A 15,329-nucleotide genomic window follows, 5' to 3' on the forward strand; every position below is an offset into this window, starting at 1 on the left:
ATTAATTTAAAATAAAAAATAAAAAAATTCAAATTTTTTTAAAAACACTTTTAAAATACAAATACAAATAGGATTTGATCTCTATTCATACCCGTAACTTTGAAAAAAAAAAAATTCCATCAAAGAAAATTATTGATTTCACAAACCCTAATAGACACAAATAAACTAAAAAACTAGAAATCTCAAAATTACATGAAAATATTGAAATTTCCTGGTAAGATCCTAAGAAATATTTTATTTCCTATAAGTAAAACTATCATCGCAACAAATTCTTTTTATGTCCTTCCTCTTTCAATAAGGGCATTAATTGATTAATTAAATTGATCACCCAAAGAACGAATGGCATTTTAGAAATTATAGAAAAATCTAAGTGCAAAAGAACAGCTTGAAAAATCACCACCTACGACTTCCCTAGAGTCTTTCTTTAAGCAAAGACCAGACCTGTTCAGTTTCTACTTCCTGTCTCAAACCTCTGACAGTCCTCTCCAAACCCTCCCTTCTCTCTCCAAAATGTCTGATGGAGGCATAACGGTACTAGACGGGAACACTCTAAGATCGCTCCATCTGTCTTTGCCAGAACACACCCTCACTCTAACCGGAGCTCAGGTCCTCGATTTTGCAGAATCTGAAGCCTCTCAGTCGCTCTTAGGCATCTCATTGCCTCCACACCTCAAGTCATCCGCTCTCCGTCGCATGAACATCGACGGCGTTGACGATGTCACCAGTTTCCAACTTACAGAACTCAGTCGAGAACAAGCTTCAAGGAAGCTCAGCGACTACCTCTCTGCCATCGCTGATGAGCTCAAAGGTCAATATTGATCTTGGTAGCCAGTCAAGTACAAATGTGTTTTTTTTTTCTAATTATTTATTTAATTTTATGCTTATTTTTAATTTTGTTTTCGCTGTGTTGTGTTGGGTTAGATAATCCATTAGTGGTGTCGATTTTGGATGGGAATGCATTGCGGATGTTTTTGGAGGATGAAGATGATTTTGCTATGATAGCAGAGAATTTATTCACTGATTTGGATACAGAAGATAAAGGGAAGATTGGCAAGAGTGAGATAAGAAATGCAGTTGTTCATATGGGAGTTGATATGGGTGTCCCTCCTCTTGAAGGTTTCCTTCCTCTTTCTTAGGTTATTTGTGCATGCATCTGTTTATGGTCATTGGTAGAGAGTAATATAAAAACTATTCCAAGAGCCTCACCCACCAGCTCAAACTTTTGGGTTGAGATAGTTCCATGATATTATACCGATCTGGATGGTGTTATTAAGGTGTATTAGGAATATAAGGAGTGTGTGTTAAGCTACATTAACAAATAACTGGTTTCGTGTGCTTTCCTGGATCACAAATTTCAACACATCCAGTTCAATGGTGTTGTGGGTTGCATTTAGCTGGATATGCCCTTTACTTGGAATGAACTTTACTGTTGTATGCCATGGAACCCTGTGCTGTCACCACTAATCCGTTAGTTTAATTTTCAATACTTTTTGTCAACTGCAACGTAAATCTGAATTTGGTAAATTTTGCAACTATTTGAGGGCACCTTATGATTTTGTTGCTTTCTGGTTTTGTCATGCTCGATTGACACAATAGTTTTGAATGTCTATTTTTCGAACCTCCCTGAGCATTGTGTTTTCCTCCTATGATGATGTTTCTTGTCTGTTTTCGTTTAGTTCACCAGTTCCCTTTTCTGCTAAACTGGCAAGTTCAAAACCAATTGCCCCGTTACCTCATGTCAAGCGGCAACATTTTGTTTGATGGAAGAAACTACTTGACAAATTCATGAGTTGTTGACCTACCATGGACTGGTTAAATTTTTGTGTTTGATCATTGCAACCTTGAGTTTTTCTTTTTCAATAAAAGGAGGGTTAATGCATACTGTGGATAACCATTTTGAGCCGATTCTGATGAGTGGTGATATGAGGATGGAGTATTTCCTACCTTAGAACTTTTTGATTGGTAACACAGAAGATTCTGATCTTTTCAGGGAACCTACTTGATCTTAGGATTTGTGTGGTCATTGGATTTTGAGCGGTTTGTGTATTTGGAAAAATTGGAAAGATCACTCAGATTGTTACTTGAAGTAATGCGAAAAACATTTTCATTTTGGATAAATAACTGAAACATGATAAGTTTCTGTGGTGGACTAAATTCGTGCTTTTGATGGTGTGATGTGGAAATCAGCCAAATTTCTTCAATAAGCCATCACTGTTATTTGTGAAATTGTCCTTATGTTGGTCTTCATTGCCTTCTCATTTTCTGAGATTTAGAACAGCCAAAGTATGCTCTAGTAGTTTTTTCCTTAAGAATTCAAAAGTAATTTAATTTTATTGATTGAGAATTCTGTTATTTCTATTCAATTGTTCTTTACTGCATGAAAGTTGATGGATATATGTTCTGGTTGAACAGAATTCCCTTTGCTGAATGACATTTTAAAGAAGCATGGAGTAGAGGAGGAAGGGGAATTGGGCCAATCACAATTTGCCGAGTTACTTCAGCCTATTATACAGGAACTTGCAGATGCTTTGGCTAAAAAGCATGTTGCTGTCATCCATAAAATCAAGATAGTTAATGGTTCTGAGATAAGAAAGGTGGGTCGCTATCGGTATCTTATCAGTAAGTTATTCTCAAATGTTGGCATTTCTAAGCATACCTGTTTACTGATGCTTCTCCATGGGAAATTAATGAACATTTTAATCACTAGATTTCTAAAATTGCTTGATCTCATATGAAATTCTATTTCTGTTTTTCCTCATGGATTAACCCGTATCTAAAGATGTAGAAATATGTCATTACAATGGGAGGAAAAGAAGTATGTATACACTTTGTAGACTGATTTTATTTGGTGTGGTTTTACAAGCGTGCTAGTAATGTATGATTTTGAAGATCCCAGGATGTCTGTACATATTTTTGAGGTCATTTAAAGACCTGATAATTAGGTTTCTTTCACCTGATCACAAAATGACAACATTTTCAAACCGCAATATGGTTCAGTCAGTTAGACCATTGACTATATTGCCAGTTCAGTTTTGACAAGATTAAGTAAAGTTTGAAAGGCCTGCCTCAGTTTACTGGTTCTGACAATCACCAGTTGAATCAGGTGGTCATGAGTGCTGTTAGAAAACTGATTACAAAGGCATGCAGATATGGAAATCGCAACTCAAGTTAAGAGCTATATATGAAAATGCAGCTCTCTTTCAAGTGAAATATCAAGCTTGTATTTTTAATTATTGAACTTAGTAGATGTAATTTAATGACAATTGCTTTGTTGGCGCATCATGGACTGAGCTTGGATTTATTGGTGAGGGGCTTATGGGCACAAGCATTACGTAGAAATAACTGGATGGTTAGTGGACTTTACTATTGTGGAAATTGCTATAATCTCTCACAAACCCTTGCAGGTTTTGGCCGACGAGAAGAAATTGAATGATGCCATAGCAAAGGCATTGCAGGGAAAACACAAGAATGACCAAAAGAGTACAGAGATAATCAGGGATTTCCTGGAGAAAAATGGAAAAGAACTGGGCTTGCCACCATCTGAAGCCAATGAAGCAGTGATTCTACTTTATGATGCTGTATTTACTGACATAGACAGTGGAAGGGATGCTTCTATAGAGGAGGATGACTTTAGGAAACTTGTGAGGGAAATTCTTGAGAAATTTGCCGAGCAGCTCCAGGCCAATCCTGTCTACTGTGATCTTGATGGTTGAGAGAGAGTCAGTTTGGGATCGCATTTCAAATCTTTTGACCAGTAGAAACGGATGTTTGTGCAGTATCATATTATCACCCTCTTGCATTTTACTATCCATGTATGTCGATTATGTTTTACAGTCTACATGAATATCATACACATATTGTAACACCAGTTCTCAATCTTGGTGCTAGTATATCTATACAATGCTTTGATGTGATCGCACTACCCTTATGGTCTTTTGGTGGTTGAATAGATCCAAACCCTTTTTGCACACAAAAGATGACCTTGCATTTTCTCGGTGTGCATACCGCCTACAGTTGGCTTTGGCTTTTGTTGAGCTTTATGGTTGGATGGTTTCCATGGTTTTAGATCATATTACATCCAATGTGTGATGTTGCCTGTTATCAGGTGGTTCTGGTCTCCAAGAATGCTTCCTCTAGTCGTATTAGCAATAATTATTCAGTTGATGCAATGTTGTCACAGCTTCTGATTGATTGGTGGTCCGTGCCTTCAAATTTATGGGATATACTTGGCGATTAGCATAGAAAATAAAAAGATCTAGTGAATTAAAGTACACAAGTAAAAAGTTTTGGTGAAATAATGTAATTTAAAATGTTTTAATTGATATTGTGTTTGTGAAATATAATATTTATTAAATATCATGTTTCTGATTTGTGATATTAATTAAATTCCAGTAGTTATTCCTAATTATTTTATGAAAATCTAACAATAAAATTTCTTTCTATCTAAATCTAACAAAAAAAATATTCTTATGAGATTTATTATTGAATTACATAATAATTCAATAGTTATTTAACTTGTTAATTTTATATTTATTCATAGAGAGTAAGAAATTTTATTTTTAGAGTAAGAAATTTCATTAAAATAATTAATTCCTAATTAATTGATGTTATTTTCATATAACTATATCAAATCAATCATAATTGATGACATTTATAGCTAATTTATAATTAAGTTAACAAACTTTAAATTCAAGTTAAACTTTAAATAATAATTTCATTTCAACTAAATTAAACACAAATTAAATATAAAACCTATATATTTATTAACAATATAACATGTTCGCTTTAGTTGCAGGACTAGAAAGTATTGGGCGACGGGGGCAGAAGAGGTGAATTTTGAAGAGGAAAGAGTCCTAGCATGCTTGAAGACTAACATCAGTTCAAGTTTTTGATGTTTAAAGGGAAAAAAATAAGTGTTTTGTTGATTTTCTTAGAGAGAGGAGAGTTGTGGACGTTGATTTTTAGAGAGATAATAGTTGTGTCTGTCTATGTTCTTCGATCTGGAAAAAAAATTTAAATTTCATAAAATGTTGTATTTCTGAAAGGCAACATGTTAAATTATCGCATTTCTGGAACACGATATGTTTAATTGTCGTTTTTCTAAAGCGTAACAATTTTTTCGTCGCGTTTGAGAATAACAATATTTAATAAATATTATGTTTTTAAAGTGTGATGAGGTAAAACTTGTGGTACTTCACTAGGTTTTTTTAAATGGTATTATTCCATAAATTTTTTTAGGTTACTGCTAATTTAAAATAAAAAACCTCAAGTTTACGTTTATGAAAAATATTTGAATGTGCATTTATTTGCTCGCCTCCTGCAGCTTTCGAGATTTTGTTTCTTTACAATTAGCTGACTGCCCCACTTACATGGAATGGATTACCATTTACCAATAACAAAGTTTTAGCATGACTGCTTATCACTTGAAATAGGGATTGGGAGATAAGGTCTTCTTCTGGCAAGCTCAAGATAAGCTCCATTGCCATGCCATAAAGTGCTTATCATTAAAAAAAAGGCGTTTCTGGGAAAGGGCAACACTGATTGAAGCAAATTGCAGAATGTTGTCATTCTCAGACATTATGATATGGATAACGACAGAACAAAAAAGTCTGTAGAGCAGCAAGCATGTACTTTTGGGAGTCTTGGTGCTCCCACGTTGCGAGATGGGTTCCCTGTGTTTCTCTTGATCCATATTCCATAGCCCTTCTCAATCAACCACATCAGATACTATCCTCGCTGTGAATTGGGAACCACCCACCATCCAATCCCATCGCCTTGGTCGGTGCCTTCCACCATCTTGAATGCGATTAATGGAGCAATTAGCATGTAAAATGCAAATAAATGGTGAAATGACGCATATGAACAAAAAGTTTTGATGAAATAGTGTGATTTTGGATGTCATGGTCGGGACAGCAATACAATTTTAATTGATGGGAAATCGATTTAAATTCAGAAATAGCTAGTTAACTAGTTTATAAAGAAAATTACAAAATTGCTAAAATTAGAGCCTTAGGATGAAATTTTTAAAATCTAAAAATCTGATGGTCGAAGTAGTGATTCCATAACTACTCTAAAGAAAACGACATCTAAAAACTCCTGTAAAAATTTAAGCACGATTCAATGGTCAAATCAAAACTTATGATCGAATCAAAATAGTCATCATTCTAGTCTGACGCGACCAGACCTTCTCTTGGATCTAGATTTATCCTATCAATCCATAAATGCATTTGGTAGGTCATCCACGTGATCTGTTTAAGGCAGATCCTGATCTAGTTATGGCAGACTCACACTTAATTGTTCAAAATCATCCATGAAAACTACTGTATGAACAATAACTTTTAATTTTTTTTAATTGGAGCCTGTTTTTGAGTCTACAAGTTGGAAAAAAAGAGAGTATATCTTTATTCATAAAACATATTTGAAAGAAAATTTTATAAAACTATGATCTTTGTGTAAAACGATCAACCGGTTATACAACTATATTCACTCGGCCGACCGATTGGCAGTTCTCGTGCTTCAAAAGTGCGGCATGTTTAAATGTCGCTAGTTTGAAGCACGATAATTATTTTATCACGCTTAGAAATAACAACATTTAGTAAATATCGCGTTTTATTTGTTACACTTAGAAATAACAACATTTAATAAATATAGTGTTTTTAAAGCACAACAATTCGAAAGTATGCTTCTATATCATCAAATCTTTTTTAAATAATATTATTCTATTAAAACATTTAATTTACTGTACTAATTTAAAAAAAAAACATTTAGAATCGGTCAGCGAAACTGGAGGCACCAAATTTCATTCCCGAGGATACCCTAAATATTTATTCAAGGACAATGACAGAGTGCAGGGTTACATCCACTACAATTTTCCATTTCAGACTCCACCAATCTTAAACTAGCCAGTCGATTAAACCTATGCCAGATAGCTTTACCATGTAAGCTAACTAGCATCTACCATGCATCATCAAAAGGGAAACATTATGAAAAAGAATACAAGGAATGTGGTGCACTGGAATCTGAACAAGGAACATCCATCGTGAGAAGGCAATTGATCGAGGGGGGCAGTTTTCAATTGCGAAAATTGCCTAGTCTTGCTGGGATATTTGACCCGCCAATCCAAACGATCCTAATACAAACAACAAGATGATAGGTTCAAGGATCCAATTAGTCAGCAAGCGGACAGCCATTCCATCTCTGCAGCAGCATGCCGTTTTTAAGCACATGCAGCACTTTCAAGTTCCATGTTGAAAAAAAGGGATGAAAAAAGTACGAGAAAAGGTTATTTATTCCCAGATGACTGCGTAGAAGCTTAAACTAAGAAATTACAAGATGCATGGATGAAGAAAAATATATTTATTATTCATTACAGCCCAAAGGTAAATATAGTAGGAACAAAAGCAAGGTCCACGGCTATTATGCCTGCAACATAATATCAGAGTAGCAGGTTGCTAGAAAAGCCAGATTGATAAAATGAGGGTATAAAAGCTTCCCTCGGAAATACCAACATGGTACACACCCGAAAACTAGAATAGTGCTTCAACCTAAAAACAATGCGGATTATTGCCTTGTAACTCCAGAACCATAGCTAATTTCCCACCACCATATCATTCCCATATCGTAATGAGAAAAGTTGGGTTTCTGAAGGATAACTGCAAAACATCCATAGCTTTAACCATTTCATTCTTTACCATCAGCAGCGCGGAGCGAGCCCAATTGAACAGGTGCTTGAGTTCCCACCACTTTCGATGAACCATAAATAGACAGGTCAATTCCTTTGGATTTCTCTTTCTCAATCTGTTCCTTGATCCAAAAGTAAGTAATTCTCAGCCCATCCTGCAACACAACGATTAGCATATTCAGAGTCCTTAGTGGTAAAGGAAGGGCTAAACAGAGGATGCATAAGCCAAAATCATATCTTGATTGACAGATACCTTCAGCCTCATTGTAGGAGCCCAACCAAGCTTCTCTTTGATTAGTGTGTTGTCAGAGTTACGCCCACGCACACCTTCTGGGCCAGGAATGTGATGAATGGGGAGATTCTTGTTCTCAAAGCTGAGAACAATCTCAGCCATCTCATTCATGCTAACCATCTCATCACTTCCAATGTTCACTGGCTCACGGAAGTCTGACTTTGTCAATCTGAAAGACAGAGAGCATATTCAGGATGAGTCATAAAAGAACAAAACTAGTAGACCCCATGGGATATGAAAAGAATTGCGATCAATATCAGTACAAACTCAAGTATCATAGGGACACGAGTGAGGGCTTTGATTATACATGATAGAAAAAAACATAAAGGGCTTACCTAAGCACACCTTCCACACACTCATCAATGAATGTGAAAGATCGGGTTTGAAGTCCATCTCCCCACATCTCGAATTTATCAATGGAAGTGATAGCCTTTCTGCAGAAAGCAGCGGGTGCCTTCTCCCTGCCACCTATGGTAGACATAAAAAGACAAATTAGATTAATCCAAAAGGCAGCAAAATTAGTACAAAGCAAGCAATCCCTCCATATTGCAAGTGATTGCAGTTGTTAAGAACCAACCTTTCCATGTTCCAAAAGGACCATAAATGTTATGGAATCTTCCAATACGGCATTCAATTCCAAAGTCTTTGGTGTAATGCTTGCACAACTCTTCCGTTGCAAGCTTCTCCAATCCATAAGCATCTTGAGGCTAAAACACATGTTGAGAAAGTATATTCATTAGTCATTCCAATTATTTACAGGTCAGGAACAATTAAATTGCATTCCTCTAGCACAAAGAGCAAGCAACCTCTGCAGGCCAGGCATCAGATTCCTTCAGGCTCACATTAGTCTCCAGCTGCTTAAATTCAGGGTAAATACAAGCACTAGAGGCATAAAACAACCTGCAGAAAGCAGAACGTCAGACTTTCTGAAAATGCCATAATGAACAGGGAGTGTTCTACCCTATACACAACAACTAACCTCTTAACCCCATTGATCCTGGAGGCTTCAAGCATGTTGAAGCTGATCATTGTGTTGTTATACATAATGACAGAGTGGTTGGACTGAATGAAGCCCATCCCGCCCATATCAGCAGCAAGGTTGAAAACATGGTCTACATCTTTTGTAACCTTCAAGCAATTATCCATGACTCTCAGATCAACAAGATGGAATTCATGACAAAACATGTCTTCTGTCATGTGCTCATTCTTCTTCCAGTCAGAAGCAATAATGTAATGACCCTCAGCCTTCAAACGGCGAGCAATGTGGGAGGCAATAAAACCCCCTGCCCCAGTGATGGAAATTCTGAGCTTTTCAGATGGCCAGTAAGGCTCCCTCTCGAGGGCCTCATAGGTGTAAGAACCATAGCTTCCGTCAGCAGTCCCCATTCTGAATTTGATCAAATCATCAAAAGGAGACAGAAAAAAGTTAACAATGATTACTAGAATAACTTTAAACTAACACAGAACCAAAGATTCTAAATTAAATGCTTCGTTACTGGAAAAACTAAAGAAACAATTACATAAAAACACAAAACGATAACTTAATTCATAGTAAAGCCATTCCTAAAAAGAAAAGGAAAAGAAAAACAAATTGGTAGTGCTAACCGACATATTCGCAAATGTAAAAAGCTACACCAAAATTACAAAAACTTAACATTTAACATTTAAGTAAGCCCAGATCTCATTGATATTGTCGAAATTTGTATAATTAACCAAGTGAAGATATAAATAATGACGAGGCTTAATGCTAAAACCTATCCCCTAAAAGACAAAAGGGAATCCCAGCCAACCAATTCTAATCCCATTAACAAGGAATCATACTTCTCACAGGACAAGTAAAAAAATCCTTCGAAAATGGTCATGTGTTTTACTTGACTAAACAATATCAGACTATCCTACAATATGACTTATGGTAGAGTGTAGAAGAAAAAGCACAAGAGAAATAATAAACTGACAAGCATCTGAATCACAAAAAAAAAATGGCATTTTGAGTGAGAAAACAGAGCAACAAAGATCAAGTTCAGATTTTCTTACCTGAGTTCTTGGAAATTTGAGGCTTCGTCGCTTTGCTAATTAAGATAATGTGGGGAGAAAGAAAGGAGTTTGGCTGAGAGAGAATGAAAGGGTATGATTAAGGAGGCATGGGTCGTGTTATTTATAGAGCCAACATAGGAAAGAGAGACCGGACACAAACAAGACCATTCATTTTCCCGTGTACTGCTGCTCTCTATTCACGTTTTTAAACTTTTTGAATTTTTGAATTTTTTTATTTTTTTTATGTATTAATATTAAAAATAAATTTTAAAAATAAAAAAAATATTATTTAATATATTTCTTTTAAAAAAACCACACGTTTAAAAATTCCCTAATTTATCTACTTTCATGATTGAGAGAGAGAGAGTTTAACATCTTTCAAGATTTAGAGAGAGAAACCAATAATTTTTTACCCTTTATCTACTCCACTATAAGGTAGGGTTAGATTCTTTTATATATATATATATATATTCAAATTGGAATCTTTGGGATATAAATTAAATATTGGGCAAATATTATTTAATTCATAATTATTGAAATGGCAGGTAATTGTTACTAAATCTAGCTTGAATAGATTTTAAATTAAATTAACGAAAGTTAACTTTATGAATTAACTAGTAATTCAATAAAAAATTAATTTAACTTAAAAATTTAAAACAATATCATATTCAACTCATTACTCAAGTTTTTACACACACGAGGTATTTGTGTATTGAGTCAACATGATTACATCGTTCAAATAATTTTTTATTGAAACTCTTAAAATTTAATCAAGCTGAGATTTTTATTGTTATTAATAATTAATTCCCTGTTTTAAAAGTTTTATTTTAATTCACTTGGTATAAAAGAACTTTTTTAATAAGTTTTTTAGAATTCCAACAATATTATTGTTTAGATATACTCGTAAACAAAAAAAAATACTAAATTTGAAATAATACATATACATTTGAATGGCAAAGGGTTAACCATAGGGATTATTTTAATATATTTATAATTAAAAAATATTTTAAAAAATAATTACTAATAATCTGTCTTCTTCTTCTTCTTTTCACGCCAAAGATTGATGAGCTTTAACTCTAAGTAAGATTTCAAGATCCACGTCGATTGAGGAAGTCTAGACAGCTAAATAAACATTATTTAATACTTCATTTCTTTTAAAGGCTTACAGTACCTTTTACGTATTATTAATTAATTTTAATTAAGTTGTGAGATTCAAGAAGACAGGATTTCAAAATATATATATATATATATATATATATATATATATATATATATATATATATTATGTATAAAAAAACAATTAAATGACATACACCATTCTCCATGATCACATGCATCACATCAATTTCACAACACATTTCATCATTAATTTAATATATACAGCTTTCATGGACAATGTCACGCTTCATAATCTCACCTTTTTATGTGTCTAAACAATTAATTATGTCCAATAATGCCAAACTAAAACTATGATTAGATTTATAAATAAGTTTGTTGTGATTATTTACTATGGGTGATTTTGATAAACGAGATCCATATTGTAATTTAAAAATATTTTTTTATTTTTGATATTAATATATTAAAATCATAAAAAAAATATCGTGTTTTTTTTTTAAAAAAAATATAAATATCTTTTTGGGATATCCCATTTTTGGAATTATAAGATTTGCATGGAGGGTAGCATGTGCCCATAATCTGAGAAAATTCCAGGAAAGTGTTGCAGAAAGGAAAGGTTGGGACCATCAGAAATTGCTTGGAAAATGCTAGCCATGGCAGTTTCAGCTTTCACCTCAAGTACTTCTAATGAAATGAAAAACTCGTTTTCATAATAAGACACTACTGGAAAGAAGTAACAATGGCAGCTTTCAATTCCCTTCTTGTTAATTATAAGAACTCCGATATAGTGAAAAAGAAGAAGAAGAAAGTGTTAGGGTTTCCTATCACTACCTTCTCTGTTTTCTCTTTGTTTTAATTGGACATTAAAATCTTTGCAGACTTGTTCAAGTGAGCATGCATGTCTTTCACAAGATAAAATCCTAGAAAATTTTATTTTTTTTACAAGTGAGTTTGTTTTTTCTTAAAAAAATATATATTTTTTCTATATGGTTAAAACTCATAAGAAAAATATTAGTTTTGATTTATAAAAACTAATTTAAAATACATTTATCAACTAAGCTAAAAAAACCAATAAAACATAATAATAATAATAATAATAAGAGAGGTCTCCGTTGAAGAAGAAGGTAGAGAATCAATTCTTCAAGGAATAGAGCCCGATGGATAATTTCAAAAAATAATAATCAAGTTCACAGGGCTTTCAAAACATGTTTATCAAGTAAGCTGATAACCTTGTAGGCTAATAAATTTAGTATGTTTGTAACTAGAAATGATAATTTCACCCGAACTTGACGCGGGATACTGACCTGAATTGACCTAAATGAATAGTAATTGTTTTTGTTAATTCGAGTTTAGGTAATATTTGAAATCAAAAAATCAGATTCGGGTAGGGTATAAATATTACCCTTCCCTACCTGAACTCAACTCGAATTACATAAATAACCTTAAAGTTTGAAAAAATTATATTTATACCAAGCATGTATAAATAGAAAATCCTTTCCAACCCCCTCTCCGATCTAATCTCTCCTCTCTACCTTTCATATTCCTCCCTCTCACTCTCTTTTCCAACGACAAAAACCCCTCAGACAAAAATTATATGGACAATGAACCATCTAGGTGGTGGCCCAGTGGTAAGAGCTTGGGATCAAGAGGTTTGCTCCCTCTGTGGTCTCAGGTTCGAACCTTGTGGTTGCTCATATGATGGTCACTGGAGGCTTACATGGTCATTAACTTCAGGACCCGTGGGATTAGTCGAGGTGTTCGCAAGCTGGCCCGGACACCCATGTTAAACTAAAAAACAATAAAATTATATGAACAATGATTCTGATTCAAAAAGTAGACCATTAAAATTCCTTGTTCATGGGCTGGACAAATAAAAGATGAATCGGAAAAAAATAATTTTTTATAGGCCAAGTAATTATTTTACAATAAACCCAAATTTATATTCAAAATAAAGTTTTATTAGCCAAAAACCCTCATGCATGTGTGTAACTTTAGCCTAAAGCCATTTTTATTAAGAATCATGCCATCCATCAACATAGAATTGACAGTTCTTCAATTTATAAAACATCTCAATCAAGAATTTCTTGAGATTAATTTTCAATAACATGTTTAACTCTAAACATGAGTGAGCTCCATTTTGGTGGAGCAAAATTTTCTAAGCTCTTGGTATGATATTAGCTAACAAGTAGTGATATCATGGTCGAGCACTTGTCTCATCAATCATTGTACTGTGCACAGGTAACCAAACACCAATCTCCTTTCATAAGAGTGTTATTTGTAAATTAAAAGTAATGGAAGGATCATTGCCCAGCTAGCCTAGCCAGCACCATTTCGTCGTGATGCAATTTTTCCAGCATTAAATTATGCATCGAGTTGGATTAAAGGTGTGGCTTTGGAAAAGAAAGAGTAATTAAGAACTGGTGGAAGGACCTGTTAGTCGGATCAATGATGATACCAAATCCATGGTAGCTAGGAATCAAAACACTAGCCAGCTAACTTAGTATTATTTTAGCAGTTGCTTTCTATATAATTTTTCATTAATTTTAAAAAATAATCTATTTTGTTAGAAATTATTTTTCATTAAGCTATTAAATATAAAAAACCAATTCACTTTTCATATAAATCATTTAAAAAAAAAAAAAACACTGCTCTCTAATAAACGAGGCCAAGTGAATGTCGTGTTGATAACAAAACAGTAGAGATAAGGAACAGTCATCCCACAATGAATACATTCCGAATGGGCTGCCCAGCACTCGGAGTAAAAGGCCGAAGTCCCCCTTCGGCCTTAGAAGACAAGCCTATAGCCATACTCCACAGTCCACACCAATGTGGTTCTTCGAGTCTTTGTTGATGGAACCATTCCACTACTCAAACTTCAGCTTTAGAACCTCAAGGAATTATTCATATACTAGGTATTGTCTTCTTCTTCTTCTTCTTCTTCCCATAAAAACATGGGACTCATGATTTCTTTTACAATAAGCTTCATGTGAGAGAAGACGGAGTACAGTCCCTGGCTTATCTAATAATCTAAGCTTACCGTGAGTGCATTATAACCTTGAATTTAAATGACTATTATTATGCATTACAGCATGCTTAATGTTTTTTTTCCTTAGCCTCATTGATCTTCGAGGCCTGCCAGACTACTCTATTCTTAATTGCAACTCAATGTCTAGCGTCAACAGGTCCATCTAATCAAATAAAAAATAAAGTAAAAATGGTTAACTGCTCTCTATTGAATGCTTAGCGGATTTATTTTCTGACAAACCAAACAGAAATGGATCAGTAACCTTCCAATCCACTCTGATATATGCCCATTGAAAACGATGTGATAAATCCAACCCTAACCATTTGTTTCTTGGAGGAGCTGTCTCTAGTGGAATTTCGGTTCAGAAGCAACACAATTTCGGACGTGATGAAGTTGTGAAAAGAATTCACATGAAATTATATATATGTATGTATGTATTTTTTTTTCTTTCCTTGTATCGTTAGGATGGAAAAGGTTTCTCTGACAGTTTTTGTAAGTTATTACAACTCATCATGAGGTTATCATTCAATATATTGCAGTTAAATTAACAACTCATGGGGTTACCATTCAATATATTGCAGTTAAATTAGCAAACTAATCTCAGGATTTTCGCATAAAAAACAGAACAATCTAGGATTTAATTACAACAAGTTTCCTGATTTTGGGTGTTCAATGAGCTAGATAATACAGAGAGCTGGCATTTGAAGAAGCCTCGTAAGATTTAATTTATATGCATGAACTGTGCATCCATAAAACATTAATGCCTGTAAATACCCCACTATTTTTCTCCCAAACTAACACCCGCCACCAACTACAGATTTCCCTCTCTTGTTTTCTCATTTGTTTGCAATGGAGAAGAGGGGGAGCCTTTTTCTTGGTTTTCTTTTCTTTTCCCTCGTTACTATTTCTACAGGTAACACAATTATTTAAGCTGTTTCCTCTTTTTCTTTGTGATTTTCTTTGTTTTTATGTGTATATATCTTTGTTGGGGTTATTCCATATCGGTTGTGGAAGTGACCGGCAAAGAGTTTACAAGTGTAAGGAAAAGTCTCCTATCACAAGTTAGCTTTTGAGGGAGAGATCATGGACTCAAGATTTAAACAAATCTGACCCTACAATTAGGGTAAGGAATGAGTTGTCGCGGCTCCGATCCAAGGCCCGATGTGTGAGTGGCAGATTGT

The 15,329-nt window shown here is 34.2% G+C and overlaps 2 protein-coding genes across 3 annotated transcripts; one reads left to right on the forward strand and one right to left on the reverse strand.

Annotated features, from left to right (window-relative positions):
- The first annotated feature begins 420 nt into the window (after nucleotides 1-420).
- LOC18098963 (uncharacterized) lies at nucleotides 421-3,922 on the forward strand. 2 transcript variants are annotated; one of them, XM_006382726.3, is made up of 4 exons: nucleotides 424-808; nucleotides 922-1,116; nucleotides 2,413-2,594; nucleotides 3,405-3,922. In XM_006382726.3, the coding sequence occupies exons 1-4, from the start codon at nucleotides 511-513 to the stop codon at nucleotides 3,711-3,713; spliced, it is 984 nt and encodes a 327-aa protein (XP_006382788.3). In that variant the 5' UTR covers nucleotides 424-510; the 3' UTR covers nucleotides 3,714-3,922. The 2 variants fall into 2 exon arrangements, with proteins under 2 accessions (XP_024456371.2, XP_006382788.3); XM_024600603.2 differs by lacking the exon at nucleotides 922-1,116 and having other exon boundaries at nucleotides 421-808.
- A 3,419-nt stretch (nucleotides 3,923-7,341) lies between these two features.
- LOC18098964 (GDP-mannose 3,5-epimerase 2) lies at nucleotides 7,342-10,175 on the reverse strand. The gene is made up of 7 exons (XM_006382727.3): nucleotides 10,008-10,175; nucleotides 8,953-9,360; nucleotides 8,780-8,873; nucleotides 8,551-8,680; nucleotides 8,309-8,441; nucleotides 7,935-8,142; nucleotides 7,342-7,836 (listed from the first exon to the last, which is right to left on the reverse strand). Exons 2-7 carry the CDS (start codon nucleotides 9,357-9,359, stop codon nucleotides 7,681-7,683), a joined length of 1,128 nt encoding a protein of 375 aa, XP_006382789.1. The 5' UTR covers nucleotide 9,360; nucleotides 10,008-10,175; the 3' UTR covers nucleotides 7,342-7,680.
- Nucleotides 10,176-15,329: the final 5,154 nt, after the last annotated feature.

Source organism: Populus trichocarpa, chromosome 5, assembly GCF_000002775.5.
Source record: "Populus trichocarpa isolate Nisqually-1 chromosome 5, P.trichocarpa_v4.1, whole genome shotgun sequence".
NCBI lineage: Eukaryota > Viridiplantae > Streptophyta > Magnoliopsida > Malpighiales > Salicaceae > Populus > Populus trichocarpa.